We start from the raw sequence: 18,081 nt of genomic DNA, 5'->3' as shown, positions 1-18,081 counted from the left end.
GTCTGATGCTCGTGTTCTGCTCCCAAGTGTCACCTGATCTAACATAGCCCTACTCAGGGCATCACTGATATACATTTCCCATCCTGGCTTGTAGACAACATTGAGGTTGTAATTCTGTAAGCTAAGCATCATGCTCTGCAGCTGTTTGGGAGCACAAAAAAGGGCTTCTTGAATATGGCTATTAGTGGCTTGTTATCAGTTTCGACTGTGATTGTATCCTGGCCATAAAGATAATGATGGAAACGCTGGCAGGCAAATACAATACTTAAGCATTCCTTTTCAATTTGAGCATAATTCAACTCGGCAGAAGAGATCGTTCTGGACGTATGTGCAACTGGCTGACCTTCTTGCAATAGGCAACATCCTAGGCCATTTTAGCTTGAATAGTAACAGTCTTTGTAACATCATAATATTTTAATTCTGGAGCAAAGGTGACCAAGCGTTTTATCTCCTGTACTGCCTGGTCATGCTTGGGAAGCCAGTGCCAAACTGCATCTTTGTCCAGAAGGCATCTTAATGTCTGACACACCTCCGACAGGTACAGCAGAAATTTTGCTAAATAGGTAACAAAACTGATAAATCTCTGCACTGATTTAGCATCAGCAGATGGTGGCATCTCCACAATGGCTCTAATCTTATCTGGATCAGCTTTTAAATTTCGTGAGGACAAGATATGCCCATGGAAGCAGACTTCTTGCACCTTAAACTGCAACTTCTTTACACTGAGCCTTAACCTCACCTGCCTACACTGATCTAATATGCTATTAGATTCTCATCACAGTCATAGCTCAGCTTCTTCCCCTGTTTCACCACAGCCAACTATAAGAATTTCATCAGCTATTGGCTCAATTCCACTGAGCCCACTTAGTAATTTGTGCTGCTTTTGTTGATACACCTCTGGTGCTACGGAAACTCCAAAGGGTAATTTGAGCCATCTCTTTCTACCCTATGGAGTCCAGAACATAGTCATGTAGCTACTTGTCTCATCCAGTTTACACTGTAAGAAGGCATCTCTAGTGTCGAAAAGCGTGAAAACCCATGCTTTGGATAGCTTGTGCAAAACATCATCAAGTGTTGGCATTAAATAGTGTGACCGTTTCAGGGCCATATTCAGAAACTTAGGATCAATGCAAATTCTAATCTGCTCCGGCCTCCTAATAACAACCATGTTGCTTATCCAATCAGTGGGCTCAGATACTGATGTAATATGTCCTTCCGCCTCGTACTTATCCAGTTGTGCTTTAGGCACATTACGTGGAGCACTTTGTACTGGAGAAATGGTAGAGTCAAGTTCAAAATGAACCTCTCCTGGAACAAATACTATGGGGCTCTCAAAACACCTCCTTGTAAACTTGGAGGATTAACTGTTTTGTCAATGGTCTCACCAGAGATTTTGGAGGGGGGGGTAACTCACACATTGGCCCAGTGAGTCCATTAGTTTCCCTGAATATAACTTCAATTTAGTACTGCTAGGCTGAAGAAGTATCTCAGGTGCCAGTTTCATTTTATCCTTTAGACTCATAACATCACATGTCGCACCTGAGTCCAGCTGGCAGGGTTGAATTATGTTGTTAAAACTGAGATTTACAAACCATTTTTTTGCCCTTAGAGTGTACTGTGCCAATACATTCTTTCCTATAAACCACATCTGTGGTAAACAAGGATGCATCCTCCAAGTCTGATGTTTGCTCATTTGTGTGCAGCTTCCTCACTTCCCTTTTCCGTGCCTGACACACGCCTGCAAAATGATTTAAGTTCCTGCCCCTCAATCTCCTTAATGTGGCGGCTTGTACTGCTGCTGGCTTATCATTCAAGCCTGTAGCTAAGGAATAATCTTCAAACTCTGCCCTGAATGTATCCCAATTGCTGCTGCTGTCTCCACTCACCCTCATGGCCTCAGGCAGAGGTATGCTGTTAACAGCTGCCATGCTTCAACTGCTTGGCTTCCGGGAGTATGCCTAAAATCTATCAGGAAGACATGGATTCAGACTTCTGACACCATGTTTCAAGAAATTTAATCAAAATGCAGTTAACAGTGATAAACCATCATTAGGAATATGTATATATATTGAACACTATCTCTTGTATAATATTTCCCAGTATTTCATCTATACTCTCCATTTTTTCCATAATTTTCTGGTAGTGTCTTGTCAGTGTCTCCTTTGTACTTTGAATTGCTGATGCCACTTCTTCCCAAATTCCACTCCATTCTTCTAGATGAAGCATCTTGTTGAGTTTTATTGAATCCCCTTTTTGTCCAATAATCCAAAAACCATATGTTCAAACCTACAAGCACTTCTCAAAATGCTCAGTGTTCTTATTTCTTTATATTCCAAACTTAATCTACCTGTTCCTCTGGAGAGCCCCTTAAATCCCTCTATAAATCCATTCTTATATTGTAATCTTATATTGTAATCTAACGTGATTTTCTTTCACGTTTAAATCTCCAGTAGACAAACGAAATTTTGTGAATATGTTGTTCTTCCTTTCGTCAGCAGGTGGCACTCTTTAATTAAATTTCAATATTAAACCATTTTTCCAATTTTCCACAATGTAATGTTAATTTTTGAGTGAATAATTCCAGCGTTTCAAGATGCCTTTCCAATAAAATGCCTGTCCAGTTTAAAAGTCCAATTTTCTGTATTTTTAGCAATTTTTCTGCTTTTTTTACCCCTCTGATTCTGCCTCTTCCAATTTGAATATTTTTTCAAAGTGCCCGGTCGCTATTCCATTAAATAATTGTGAACCCTTTTCCAAATTCTTTTTGGGGTCTGAGAATTCAAATAAATAAAGTTCTTCTCACTCAGTTCCAACCAACTGTCCACCAACTTCATTCCAGCTCTGTGCTTAGATGGTCGTCCTCTCTCCCAGTTTTGTGGCAGCCATCTTAGGCTGCTTCCCGTCGTGCCATAGAGGGAAAAAAGCTCTGGGGCTCTACAGGAGATTGCAATCTCTCCTGGGACCTCACAGAATGCCGCCTCCTTACCTTCACTGCCTCTACAGGGTGGCTTTGGCTCCTTTTGGAGCTCACAAACATGGAGAAAACCAGCACAGGAACGGAGGTGACCGTTCTCTGTGACTGGAGTTGTTGGGAAGCTCCATCCCCTCTCATGCACTAGATGGCTTAAATGTATTGATTATGATTGCCCATTTTTTTAAAAAATATTCATTGCAGATACATCATGACATTGCTTCTAAAGTGATTTTCTACTATACTTTTCTTTCTGCTATTAAACACAAAAGAAAAGTAACCTGAACCTTCATCATCTTTCTTATCTATTATGATCTTTTTCTTTTTTAATTGTTACTTTTTTAATGTAAATCACCTTAGCATCAATAGAAGAAATGAAATGGTTTCTGTTATTCACACAGATGGTTTATACACCTATGCAATCCCATTTGTAAACTTCCAAAGCCTACAGAATTCTTGGTGGGAGCTTCCATCCCTGTATATCCCATGTGACTAGTGTAACTCCTTGCATTTTTTATTTTATTTTACTATTTTCATTAGCATATTTGTCAGCCCATTTTGTTTACAATTGTTATTTCCAGTCTGGTTTTTTTCTTATTTTTCTTTATTCTTAATCTCTTTTTTTTTAACTTTGCATAACAACTTGTTCTTTAGCTACAGATATCCACTTTGTATCCTAGACTTGTATTCTGTTAGAATGCAGGAGTGTGTTTAATCCCTCATATGAGCAGAATTGATATTTCTTATATCTTGGTGAAGGTCACACAGACACTGCCAGGCATTTAGAAGAAACTGGCTTGTCATAATTATTAATTTCATTTGCAAGCCAAGTTGCAAATTCTTCTTGAAGACCAACAAAATCTCATAGTATATTGAACATATCAGAAGATTATTTTCTGTCTGTATTCCCTTTTAGTATTCTTACCTAAATGGTAAGCAAATTATAGTAAATCCAAAACATGTCACATGTCACATTCTTTTGATTGGAATTTATGCTCCCAATCAACAACAGGACCATTTCTATAAGATGTTACATACTAAAATACTGCAATGGGATTACAGATCTATTTTAATTATGGGAGACTGGAATGGAGTAATTGATTCTAAATTAGATAAAAAGAGTTTGGCAAAGTCTAGGATCAGATTACCACAGACCTTTTTTGATATGAAAGAAGATATGGAACTAAAAGATGTTTGGAGAATACATAATCTAAAAGAATTGGACTACACTTTTTTTTCTGACAGACACAGATCCTTCTCTAGGATTGACTTCATTTTGTTGACAGATGACTTACTTGTTAAGACAAAAAGAACAAAGATTTTTCCAAGAACTTTGACTGACCATAGCCCAGTATGGATAGAAATTGAGATGGATAAGGTTGAGAGACGTTCTTGGAGATTAAATGAGAATCTGTTTAGATATGAAAAAAATACAACAGAACTTAAAAAGCATTTGAAAGAATTTTTTGAAATAAATTTGAATAAAGGTACCCCAATTGAAATTGTGTGGGACGCAAGTAAAGCTTATATGAGAGGGGTACTTATCTACATGAACTCTAAACATAGACTGTTTCAACAAAAGAAAAGATCTGAACTGGAAATAGAAATAAAGAATAAAGAACAGTTACTCATTAAAAATCCAACAGATGAAAGAATACGTAGTGCTATAAAACTTTTGAAAGACCAATTTCAAATGCTTATGGTGGAACAAGTTGCAACAAACTTACAATATGCGAAGCATAACACATTTTGTAACGCTAATAAACCGGGCAGATGGTTGGCTTACACATTGAGGAAAAAACAAAGTATACGGACTATTGATAGTATTGATATTGGAGGGAAAGAAATTTTTCAACAAAAATTAATTAAAGAAGCTTTTGTGGACTATTATACCAAACTATATGCCAAAGAGGAGGTGCAGAATGGACTTATAGAAAAATATTTAAATGATAAAAGAGTTACAAAAATTACTGATCAACAAAAGGAAAGAATGAACTATCCTATAACAGAGGAGGAGATAATAGTAGCAATTAAACAGTTAAAAATAGCCAAAGCTCCTGGCACGGATGGTTTGACCGCAGTGTATTATAAAACTTTGCAAGCTGAAATGGTGGGACAACTCAGAGATTTATTTTGCAATATTCAACAAGGGGGTAAAATACCCCCATCATGGACAACTGCTTATATATCCTTGATACCAAAAGAACAAGTTGGTCCTAAAAAACCAGAGAATTATAGACCAATATCTCTTCTGAATACAGATTATAAAATCTATGCGAAAGTATTAGCCAACAGGTTGATGCCAGTAATCCAAAAGGTGATTCATGATGATCAAGCGGGATTTATCGAGGGCAGACACATGAAGGATAATGTAAGGCAAGTAATAGATTTATTGGAATATCTTGAGAAGAATAAACAGATTCCTGCAGTGCTGGTCTTTTTGGATGCAGAGAAGGCCTTTGATAGAGTGGATTGGAATTTTCTATTAAAGACTTTAAAAAAGATGGATTTTGGGGATCAATTTATACAGGCGATTTCAGCAATTTACCAAGAGCAAAAGGCACAGATCATCGTTAATGGAAGTTTGACAACAGAGTTTAAAATTGAAAAAGGAACAAGACAGGGATGTCCGTTGTCCCCACTTTTATTTATTCTAACACTAGAAGTCTTGCTAAACACAATACGGGACTCTAATATTTTGAAAGGTATAATGATTAGGCAAGAGGATTACAGAATAAAGGCATTTGCAGATGATCTGGTTGTTACCCTATCACAACCAATGGAATCAATAATCCTGATGAAGGACATTATACAAGACTATGGTAAAGTTTCAGGTTTTAGACTGAATCCAAAAAAGACTAAAATGATAGCTAAAAACATGACACAAGATCGTAAACATGAGCTTGAAAGAAGGGCAGGTTTTGAGACTGTACCTAAGGTAAAATATCTAGGAGTTCAGGTTGCAGAATCAAACATGAAATTGTTTCAAAATAACTATGAGGTGTTGTGGCGAGAGGTGCAGAAAGACATGGAGACTTGGAAAAAACTGCAGCTGTCTCTACTTGGAAGAATAGCGGCAGTTAAGATGAACATTTTGCCAAGATTTCTTTTTTTGTTTCAAATGATTCCGGTGCTTAAAAGCGATAAACAATTGAAAGTTTGGCAAACTGGACTTAATAAGTTTGTTTGGAACGAGAAAAAGCCGAGAGTGAAATTGAAAATTATGCAAGATGTTCCAGAAAGAGGAGGTCTTAAACTTCCAAACCTACAGTTATATTATGATGCAGCAGCTTTAACTTTAACAAGTGATTGGTTTGGAAGTAAAAAGGCTGGAATATTGAATGCAGAAAGTTTTGATCTTGAATTTGGATGGCATGCTTACTTATTTTATGATGACAAAGTTGATAAAGTATTTAAAAGTCATATACTTAGAGACTCCTTGATGAGAGTTTGGAAGAAGCATCGACTCAAATGGGATTATAAAATACCGCTATGGCTGGATCTTGGTCATACTTTGTGGAATACAAATATAATGTCACTCGGGGGGTTTTTATACAAAGAGGTTCTTTTTACAGATGCGGGCAGATGGCAGCTGAAGACATTGCAGACACTGTTGGACGAAGGGATTAATTTAACTTGGTTACAATATAATCAATTACAATTGAGATGGAAAGAGGACCAAAAAACTGGTATTATGTTGCATGAGGAAGAATTGGTTAGACATATAAGAGAGAAAGGTCCAATGCATATCAAAAGGCTTTATAATGTTTTGCTAGAAAGGGACTCAGAAACTGAATTAGTTAAAGACTGTATGATTAAGTGGGCACAAAATTTTGAAGAACCAGTGATGTTGGAAACATGGGAAAAAATTTGGGTTCAGAATGTTAAATTTACGCAGTCGCAGAACCTGAGGGAAAATTTCTATAAAATGTTTTATAGATGGCATTTAGATCCCAAAAAGTTGTCATGTATGTACCCTAATGTTCAGCCAAAATGTTGGAGATGTGAATGTTTGGATGCTACGTATTATCATGTTTGGTGGACCTGTAGGAAAGTTAAGGCTTTTTGGATAAAAATTTGGTGGGTCATGCAGAATGTTTTGAAGAAAAAAATTCAATTTTCTCCACAACTGTTTTTATTGGGTATAGTTAAGGGTTTTACATTGGGTGAAACAAAATTGATATTGTATATGATAACAGCAGCAAGATTGTTGATAGGTAAATACTGGAAGAATGAAGCTTTGCCCACTATCGAGGAATGGACTTTGAAGATGGCCAGTTTTGCAGAGATGGCGAAGATTTCAGCATATTTAAAAGATTGTTCACAAGAGACTTATGAATGGGAATGGAAAAGGTGGATAGAATATGTTCAGAACAAATATCAAACTAGAAAGTATCAAATAGCTTTTATTTGAAAATAATGTATTAGAAATATTTTAATGTAATGAGGTAAAGAGAAAAATTATACAGGGGAGGGAGGGGTTCAAGTTTACATATAAGTGTTATATTAAGGGTTTTTTATGAGTATGAGTATATTATAGGGAAGTCTGGGGGGAGGGGAGGGTTAGGGAGGGTTAGGGAGGTTGGGAAGTTTGGGGGGGAGGTGGGGGGGGAAAAGGGGTGAAAATGTAATTGTAAAACTTTTGCAATAAAAAAAAAACAAAAAAAAACATGTCACTGATAACCTGACACATAGAGATTGTCTAGGGCTTTGAAAGAGTATGCAGGAAATTGTAGATTGAATAGTAAAATACTAAAATTTGATTAGGAATTATATTTCTTTATTTTAACAACTTAAAGAGAAACAAAATAAAATTAGGTGTAAAACTCTTCTAAAAATAGCTGTATACAACATGAGAACTTTCCTACTGAAGTATGAAATATTAAAGAAGCTGTAAAAGTAAAACCATATTTTTTCATTGCGCTGAAAAGTTTCTAACACGTTGAAAAATAAAGATTATCCAGGTCATGTTTTGGCAACTGCATTAGTGTCAAATAAATATTTCAGGTCTTTTCAAGCTGGTCTTCCTTCTGTTACAGATGTGCTGTGTAGTTGCTAAAAAAATACATGCAGTGTAGCAAATTCATAGTCAGTTGAATTTTACTCTAACAGTCCCTGGGGCTGATGAATCTTTGTAATAGAATGCATTTTTTTCTTGGAAACACTATTTGCAATTTGACAAAGCTTCCTGGGAATTTTTACACGAGATAAATAAAAAATTCCAAGTATAATATAAAGTCCCATGCCTTGTACTTGTCTAGATTATTGCAATAATTTAGTAACATCATGTGCAATATACTCTAGTTTGCTTGCATGAATTTTCCCCATATTTTTATTCAATTTTTCAGATCTGTTCAAGCAAGTAGCTAGTCCCACTGGATTCTGTGATCAACGTCGTCTGGGTCTCCTCCTCCATGATTCTATCCAGATTCCAAGGCAGCTGGGAGAAGTTGCTTCTTTTGGTGGCAGTAATATTGAACCCAGTGTTAGGAGTTGTTTTCAGTTTGTAAGTATATCTTGCTTTTAAAAAGACTCAACATTTTAATAGCACACTCAGCACTCAACTGCTTCAAAACTTGTCAAATTTGGTATTGGACGCATTTTGAAGCAGAAATCTTGTACCGGCATCCAGTGGAAGAAAGAACTTGCTGATGTTGACTGCAATATGACTCACTATTTCTTCCGGCCAAAGTAGTGAGTCAAGTGGCAAGTCATGTGGTTTTCTTGGTACCCATTGGTTTTAGTATTCAACACATCTTTTGGAATGAATTACCAACAAGGACCAAAGTACCACTGTATGTAGATTTCAAGAGAAACAATTACATGAATATTATTATATTTTGATAAAATATGACTGCATTTTCTTTAACTCTTTCCTTGATTAACTGAAAATGCCATACTAAATTGATACAATAATTAATCAGACCAGTCTGAAAGTGCTGCTGGAACTAGATCCATCCCGTGTTAATATTTATTTCTCCATCTAGAATTCTTATTTATTGGTCAAGTGTGATTGGACACAAAAGGAATTTGTCTTCGGTGTATAAGCTCTCAGTGTACATAAAAGATATAAGTGATAAATCATGGTCATCATAAATACATTCATCCTGAATCATAAGATACAACACTTAGTGATAGTCATAGGATACTAAATAAGCAATCAAAACTATATAAAACGATAGATATTTACCAGCAATAAATCACATTAAATTCAGCTTTAAAAACAGAAAAAGTAAGATATGTATGGGTAAAAGGTTTGGTTTGTGAAAATAGCCCTTCCCAAACCTGTAAAGCTTTGACTTCTCTGAAGCAGCAAAGATCTGTCATTACCCTGAAGGCAAACATTGCATACTGTGGTCAAATAGGTAGGGCGGGCGAGTAGGGCGGTATATAAATCTAATAAAACAAAACAAACAAACAACAAATAAAAAATAAGAGAGGAGGTAAAGAAGAGAATTTTAGCTAAAAACCTTTCTTCCACATAACTACTATAAATAAAGGAAATGTAACTTCTAACCATCATTTGAAAGCACCTAAAGTAAGTATTTGAGCTCTTCAATACTCTTGGATTATACTCTAGGAGGTGATCTAAATTCTGGTTTTTCATTTCTTGTCCATTGTCTTTTACATGAATAATGTTACCCTCTAATGTGGGTCTTTGGAGGGGCGGCATATAAATTGAATAAATAAATAAATAAATAAATAAATGTGTTTTACCTGGGCAGAAAGAACAATTATTAATAAAGCAAAGTGGGGATTTGTAATGTCGCAAATAGAAAAACAGTGAAGATACATTTTATAATGTGTTATGAGTGAATCAAGCAGAAGTTTGTATTTTCTTAGCTAATAGTGAATGTAGTACTATAGTAATGGTAGTAAAGGTCAGATGGGAATAAAATAGTTTATTAAGTGAAGAACCAAAATTAGTATTTTGAACAAGAATTGAAAAGCTTGATTTATTCTTAGTCAGCCTTTTTTTTTATTTCAAAGGAGACAATAGATAAGTGATAAATGCAAAGCATAGTGTAAAACAACAGCTATCTCTTTTTCTAAATTCCGGTTTCAACATGTTGTGCATGATAAAAACCTTGTTTGAATGAATTAGTGCATATTTCCAAAACTATAAAAATCATGAATAGCCATTGAGATCTCATGACTCTAGGCGTCTGGGAGTTCACAAAATTTTATTGATCAGTTTTCTTGCCATTTGAGGTCCCATTAATATGCTGTTTAAATTAACCCATTCTGTTGTATATTGAAAAAGGTAACAGAGTAGTTGTTTATAACTTTAAATTTTGTATATTCATTTTCTGTTTTATTTTACTCAGGTTAAAACAAACTAATAAAGCTTATTGTCAGGGCTGTCTCCATCCAATTCCTAGGAAAGAAAAACCCTTGGCTCCATAGATTCAGAGAAAAGGTACTTTTACTAGGAGAGAACTGAATACAACAAGTTTCAGGCAAGATCTGAGGCAAAGGTGCGCGATGCAGCAACTTGAAACAAATTGTAAAGCCCAACCCCCCTGGTAGCTAAGCAATCTGAGGGAAAGCACCGGCCAGGAAATGTTTTGAGAAAGTCTTTGATTCAAGTACATCGTCTTTGGCTGCTGCATACCAAAGCTAGAAGAAATGACCTTGGAGAGATAAGCAAAGCACAGGCTGTAGTTGCAAAGCAGCAATAAAAAATTCTCCATTGACCCCCTCCTCCCATTTTTATGGCAGCAAGTAGCAGGCTGCCTGACATTCGGCTCCATATAACAGAGGCTTTAGCAACACATATAAAATTAATACAAGTAAAACAAACAACATATCTCAACAAGGACAGTGATTCATTCAGGGTTTGTCGGGGTATTTTCTATGAAAGATCTGGAGGAGTTTAGTGCCCGGATATTTATTTATTTATTTATTTATTTATTAAATTTTTATATGTTTGGCATCCACCCATTCGGACAGTGTTTCCAGGCAATGAGGTATTTGACCTTCACTCTATGTTTCCTGGACTACAGAATTTCTTTAATTTCAAAATACTGCTCTCCTTTGATTAGAGTGGGCACAAGAGGGGTGTTAAGGTGCAGGGTGAAGGGGTGACACAGTTTCATGTTTCAATAAACGAGTGAAACGCAGGATGAATATGTTTAAGATTCTTGGGCAACTCCAGTTGTACAGTGACTGGGTTAATTACTTTAACAATTGGGAATGGCTCCATATATTTAGATTCCAGGTTTTTTTTATTTTGGGGTGGACTGTAAGTACTTTGTGGAGAGGTAAACCTACTTTAAAATCTTTTGGCTTCACATGTTTTTGTCAGCTTGTTTCTATGTGCCTGATGTGCCTCCTCCAGTGCCTTACGGGCTATTGGCCAAGTGTTCTGCAGTTGTGCTATCCACTCCACTAAGGAGGGTACGTGTGGTTTCTCTTGAGGCAACTCCTGGCATAGCTACAAAGTCTTGACTGGAGGATGCCTTAAATGGGGTGAACCCTGTGCTACTATGCACAGAATTGTTATATGCTATCTCTGCAAAAGGCCAATTGTCTTGTTGGTAATTAATGTAGCACCTGAGGTACTGTTCCATGACTGAGTTGGTTCTCTCACATGCCCCGTTAGTTTGAGGGGGTGACGGGAGGAGCTCAAGCCCTGGGCAGTTCTCAGCAGCTTCAAAAATTCCTGCCAAAACTGTAATGTAAATTGCACTCCTCTATCTGAAATAGTGCGCTCAGGCATACTGTGCAACCTATACATTTGTTGTACGAAAAGTTCAGCTAGTATCTTTGCGGAAGGAATCTTGGGGCAGGGAACAAAGTGCATTTGTTTTTTTAAAAAAAGATTAGTAACAAGCGAAAGAACAGCGTTCCTCCCATTTTCAGGCAATTCCATAATAAAGTCCATAGATACTTCTTTCCATAGTACCTGGGGGCTGGCCACAGTCTGTAAAAGCCCTGTGGACTTTCCCGGTGGTCTCTTCAACGCTGCACAAATTGGACAGCTGGCTACATAGCTTTCAATGTCTTTCTTCAAAGAAGGCTGCCAGAACTGCCCCTTAACCAAGTGCAAGATATTTACAAATCCAAAATGTTCTACTGACTTAGAATCATGAGCACCTTTTAAAATGGTGCTCCTCAAGCTTGAGGGCACATATAATTTGGCTCCGACCCAAACCAGTCCATTGTGCATGGTGCAGTCATTTTTATGAGTAGTAAGCCATTTATCAACCTTTAGTGCTTCTTTAAGCTTCTCACACAGTTCATTTGGAATCTCAGGCTCCTTCTTCCCCTGAGCTCTAGTGGTTATTAGGGGCTGCTAGCTGCTTTAAGGGAATAACAAGTTGGACCACTTCAGTTTTAATACTGTTATATTAGGGCAACTTAGACAAAGCACCTGCCATAAATTCGCTGTTCCTGGTCATTAAGCTTTTTTTTATTTCTTCTTTTGAAACTGCTATTTTAAGCATCCTGACTAACCCATACATTTTTTTTACTGCACTAACAGAAAAAGATGAAATAAAAATGTCCCAAAACTTTCTTTGAAATGTATCTTGTTGAGAGTTCTGAGAACAGAAGCCTTGCTCTGTCAACAACCATGTACTGTATTCACAACACTGGTTTTTGTAATATTCTCTTCAGTGGCAGAAAAGTAACTTTGTTATTCAAAGGAATTAGGTATTTTTAGGACAAACTTTTAATGTTGAAGTTATTTTTCTCTTTACAAGATTGAAGATAAGTCTCTCCAATCCATATGCTGGATGTTACAAATATTGAAAAAGAAAGTCAAAGGATTCATATATAGTATAAAATTAGATTGTTTATATACTCCTTTTATTGACCCCAAAGCTGAACAGTTCAGACTGGAAAAAAAACTGAGAAACTAAAATGTGCATAAGATTTTACACAAATTGCCATTGCGCTTCATATGTATTGCACACCCAAATAAATACTCTTCAAATCTGTTTGAGTTCTTCAAAGGTGAAATAGACATTTTGATAAGTCTTATTTTTATTATCAGATTTTAGAATATAAGGAAAAATATTGGATTGTTATATAACTTTGTTGGGGAGTAACCATATTTTCTCTATCATAATTGCAAAGTAATATGTCAGTAAAGTGGTAGGAACACCTTCAGTTCCCTTTTGAATATATAAAGCCCTGAGCTAATGATTGTGTGGATTTAGAGATTTTTAAAAGATTATATAATAGGATCTCAGAGACAATCAGCAACTATTTTTTCTGTATTGTTTGATATTGAAAAGCTTTTGTTAATATGGATTTAAATCTTCTTATAATATACTTGATTATTTTTATGAGGTAGAGATTGTACATCATTAACATAGAATGGTTAAGATCATAACTGCCCAGAGTATTAGCAATTAGTGATATTGAAATTCTGAGGAGAACTGGTAGGCTGACCTTCGTTGGATCTGATTAATTGATGGCTAGCTAGTCATCTGTTTAGGATGTTTTACTTGGGATTCCTGCACTGAGCCCTTTCCAACAAGATGGCCTTTTGAAACTTTATGATTCATAAAAGAGCCTGCTGAAATTTGAATAAAAGAATAGCAATTTTATTCACCTAGAAGATTGTCTTATAAATTAAAAAGAACTACAGATGGGCAAATTTGTCAGCCTCCGCTTTTACTGCTTTGGCTGCCATAAGAACCGGGAGGGGGGAGAGCTAGGGAGGCCTGGGGGGGGGGAAGCGTGCTGGAGGAAGAACGAAACTCTGGAAGAAACGAAACAATCTTTGAAGTTGCTATCGGGTCAACCATCGTGGCATTCCTGATTGATGACGCTGCCAGACGTGCTTCCCCCTGACTCTGGGAGACCTTTGGATTGGATGATTTATGATGGACAGTGGGAGGGGATGCTTTCTATATGCACTTTTCGCACCTATTGTTTTTAATTTCAGCTTATCCTTGGTTGCGTTCACTTCATTTCTAGTAAAAGTACCTTTCTCTATAAAACATGGAGTTTGGGTCATTCTTTCCTGGACTTTGAAGGAAGCACACCTGACATTAAGCTGAAATTACATCTCCAGCCATCCCGGATAAACACCGAGGGGGCTGACTCCAAATTATGTCGGACCAGGAGAGTGAAGAAGACCAAATAGGAGCATCTGGTTCTACGATAACTTCACTTCAAGCAGAGAAAGAGGCTGCAGAATGGATGGAAACACTTCGGCTGAGAGAGGAGCCTGAGGAAGCTAGATGGTCGAGAGGAGTAGGAAGATTGCCGGACCTGGGGAGGACCCCCCAGGGAGTAACCAGCTCCAGACCCTGTAAGAGAGAGGCAGTGTGGCTGCAAGAGCAAAAGGAAAGCCTCATGATGGCGCAAGCATTACAACTCCTCCGTGATGTTGAAGAAAACCGGAAAAGCCGTGAGTCTTATGGGTTCCCTGTGGAGAAGGGAGGAGACTGCCCCAGGGGGGATCCAGAAGAGACAGCCTGTGGGGGAGAAGAAGAGGATGCTGGGGAAGGAACATCTCAGGCTTCTGGAGCTCAAGTGGGGGATGCAGCAGCCCAGGGACCCCCAGCCTTGCAGGCCCCACCCCGCAGGCGTAAAAAACCAAAAATTCCCCCCCTAACCGGAAAATATGATGGGAATCCGAAGACATTGGGGCTTTTCTTGACCCAAGTGTGGAACCACATGCAGGACTGGGGGGAGGACTACTTATCAGATGCTGCTCGAATGAGATGTGTCACGAACGTCCTAGAGGGAGTAGCCGCTGAATGGATAGTGGTCCTCCACAATAATAACTCCCCCTTGCTGAGGAACTACCACCAGTTCATGGGGGCTCTTAGGAGGCGGTTTGAAGACCACCTAGCTGAACAGAAGGCGAGACTCAGAATGAAGGGCATCCAGCAGGGCCGGAGATCAGTGGCAGAATACACCCAAGAATTTCATGAGCTGGCACCCTATATGACAGGGTGGTCAGAAGCGTCTCTACTGGAGAGTTTCAAAGATGGGCTGAATGAAGAAATATACAAGGGCTGTAGAGGGTGGGGGGTCCTCAAAAACTTGCAGAGTTGGTACGTAGTAGCTGAGGATGTGGAGATCGAGCTGGCCCGAAGCCGACTCCGAGCAGGCCGTGCAGGAGATCCGTCATCCTCCTTCTACTGCAAAGGAGCGCCAAGGGCAGCCGCGGGGAGAGTGGAATTCAAACCCAAATCGAAGCCCTTCACCTGCTACAAATGTGGAAAGGAAGGCCATTGGGCTGCAGAATGTTTCTCCAAGCCAGTGCCAAAATCTACCGGCTCAGGGCCCAAGAAGGCCAACAAAGCGCCCGCAAAAGGCCGCGACACCACCCTGAAAGGAGAAGTCGTTGAGTTTGCTCCCCGAAACCAGGGTGAGTTGGGAACTCCAACCACTGCAGACGACAGCGGGACGGACTCCGACTCCGATGATCTGGACTAACATCTCTTCTGAGGGGCCGAATGTCAGCCTCCGCTTTTACTGCTTTGGCTGCCATAAGAACCGGGAGGGGGGAGAGCTAGAGGGGCCTGGGGGGGAAGCGTGCTAGAGGAAGAACAAAACTTTGGAATAAACAAAACTGAATCTTTGAAGTTGCTATCGGGTCAAACTGCTAGAACTTTAAATTTTAAACTAGACATTTCCCCCTAAATTTTGAAATTTTAAAGGATCTGTTAGAATATCAAATTTCTAAATTGGACATTTTTCCTTTTAAAAATCTGTGCTAAAACCTACATTTTCACCAAAAAAAATTAATCCAATCATGGAAAAAGAAACCAATTGTAAGGACTTGCCTCGCCTCTCTCCTCAAGAAAGCCAAACTCTTGAAGCAAGTAGCATTTCAAAAGGAAACTTTTATTGGGAGATAGTGATAGCAAGAAGAGTAAGATTTGATCTGAAATTCCTGCTCAGAACTGTTAGATTAAATGCTGCAAAAACCTCTCCCCTATGTCCCAGTCTGAGGCGAGCCAATCCACAGGTGTAAAGTTGTTGTGAGAGCTGAGAAGGTGATAAATTGTTCTCAAGTGTCGCTTTGCCCATTCCTTCGAAGCTGAGACAAAATAGATGACCCCAGGCCTGTCCTTCCCTCTCCCTTTCCCAAGAAGATATATCAAAGTGATAGAAAGGCCAGAAACAGGAAAAGATTGTAAAAGAGCATCCTGGCCCTCCCCGCCAGAATGACAGCGTCCTGATAGGGATCTATGGGGACCTGACACTGATGCTATTGTGATCTGCAAAGCATGTTCCATGTATACGCTTAATGCCCATAGAAGACCGAAACTATATATGTACCAAATATAAACTAATTGAGTTACTAGAAGAAAAAGTAAAGGGTCTAGAGGAAACTCTAATCACTCTAAAACTCAACCTACAAAATGAAAAACCCCAAACCTTGCAAGAAAAATATGTCCAAATTGAACATAATAATGATCAAACAACTTCTAAAAGAATTGAGCCCTTAGAAGAAGACAGATGGGAACATGTCACTCATAGAAAAAAACCCAAACCCTAGTATAAAACCCCTGTCCAACCCAACCCTGAGTGGCGTATGCCTCCTACTAAGGCAGCATTTAACATCCAGCTGCCTGCAATTACTGTGAGTTCAATTCTCACCAGGTTCAAGGTCAACTCAGCCTTCCATCCTTTCTAAGGTGGGTAAAATGAGGACCCAGTTTGTGGGGGCAATAAGCTGACTTTGTATAAAATATACAAAAGTATGAAGGCTATTGCTTAACGCATTGTAAGCCGCCCTGAGTCTCCAGAGAAGGGCGGCATATAAAAATAAATAAATAAATAAATAAATAAATAAATAAATAAATAAATAAATAAATAAATAAATAAATATGAAACCCACTCTTGAGGCAGCCCCACTGATGCTGAGCAATCAATTTCATGGATTCTCAGTAGAAGAAAACATGCAGACACCTAGAAAAGCTTCATCAAATGTCCCTTTAAAAATAACAGCATCAAGTGCTTCTGTGACAGGTAGAAAAATACCCCAAATCTTAGGGGGAAAAAAGACGAATGTTGGTGATAGGAGATGCAATTCTCAAGGGAACAGAACCAGCCATCTGTAGCCAGACAATCAATCCAGAGAGATATGTTGTCTCCTTAGAGCAAAAATAAAAGATGTGGCTGAGAACCTAAACAAAATAATAAAACCTTTTTCTGCTATTTCACATGAGGTGAATGACATGAAAATGGACCTGAAAACAATATTGAATGATTACAAGCAGCTAGCCAAGAAAGTTAAGGAGTTGGATACACAAGTAGTTTTTTCATCTTTACTGCCAACGAAAGATCAACATCCAGTAAGAGAACAAAGGGTTTTAGAAGTGAACCACTAGCTAAAGGGTTGGTGTTGCCAAAAGAACTTTGGATTCCTGGACTATGCTGTGCACTACCTGCATGATGGGCTTTTGGCAAGGGATGGGCTGCATCTCACAAAAACTGGGAAGAATGTTTTTGAAAAATGACTGGCTCAACTTATCAGGAGGACTTTAAACTAAAGTTGAGGGTGGAGATTGGCCAACCTTTACGACCTAATTCCAAGCAAAAACCTCTAGAAAACAAACCAAATAATGAAGTGAGGGATGGAAAGGAAGATAAACTCAAACACCAAATAGGAGACATAGGAAGCATATCCAGAGTCAGACATAAAGATCTCAAATGCTTATATACAAATGCAAAAAGTTTGGTGAACATACAGGGTGAACCTGAATTATTAATACATGAAGGTAAATATGATATCGGTGGAATCACTGAAAGTTGGTGGGTTGAAACCCATGACTGGAACATATTGATAGAAGGATACAAACTGTACAAAAAAGACTCCATAAAAGAGGAGGTGGAGTTGCACTATATGTAAAAGACCACTATATTGCTACAGAAATGCACGAAACCAAAGACAAAAACCTCCTAGAATGCATATGGATAAATATAAAAGAAAAAAAAAAAACAGATTGCCATAGGTGTATACTACAGGCCACCCAATCAAGCAGAAAAAATACTGTAGATGTACTTTTTCTAACCAATTAACAAATCCTAAAACGGAAAACAACTCAGGAAGCTTGGGAAACTCTGAAAAACATAATCATAAAACCCCAGTCCATCACAATACCACTGAAAAAGAAAAAGACGAAATCCGA

At 38.2% G+C, this 18,081-nt stretch overlaps 1 protein-coding gene across 9 annotated transcripts in view; it reads left to right on the top strand.

Annotated features, from left to right (window-relative positions):
* The window catches only part of DMD (dystrophin), a 2,096,968-nt gene that overhangs the window by 2,002,626 nt on the left and 76,261 nt on the right, over nucleotides 1-18,081 (top strand). For all 9 annotated transcript variants that reach the window (XM_070944209.1, XM_070944203.1, XM_070944204.1 and 6 more), the window contains one exon: nucleotides 8,320-8,477. In XM_070944209.1, the coding sequence (XP_070800310.1) occupies nucleotides 8,320-8,477 (158 nt within the window). The remainder of the gene's footprint in view (nucleotides 1-8,319; nucleotides 8,478-18,081) is intronic.

The sequence above is a fragment of the Pituophis catenifer genome, unplaced genomic scaffold, assembly GCF_029215685.1.
Source record: "Pituophis catenifer annectens isolate HBS135680 unplaced genomic scaffold, rPitCat1.0.hap2 SCAF_4, whole genome shotgun sequence".
Lineage (NCBI taxonomy): Eukaryota > Metazoa > Chordata > Lepidosauria > Squamata > Colubridae > Pituophis > Pituophis catenifer.
The sequence above is the reverse complement of the archived record's forward strand: the minus strand, read 5'-3'. Positions and strand labels throughout refer to the sequence as shown.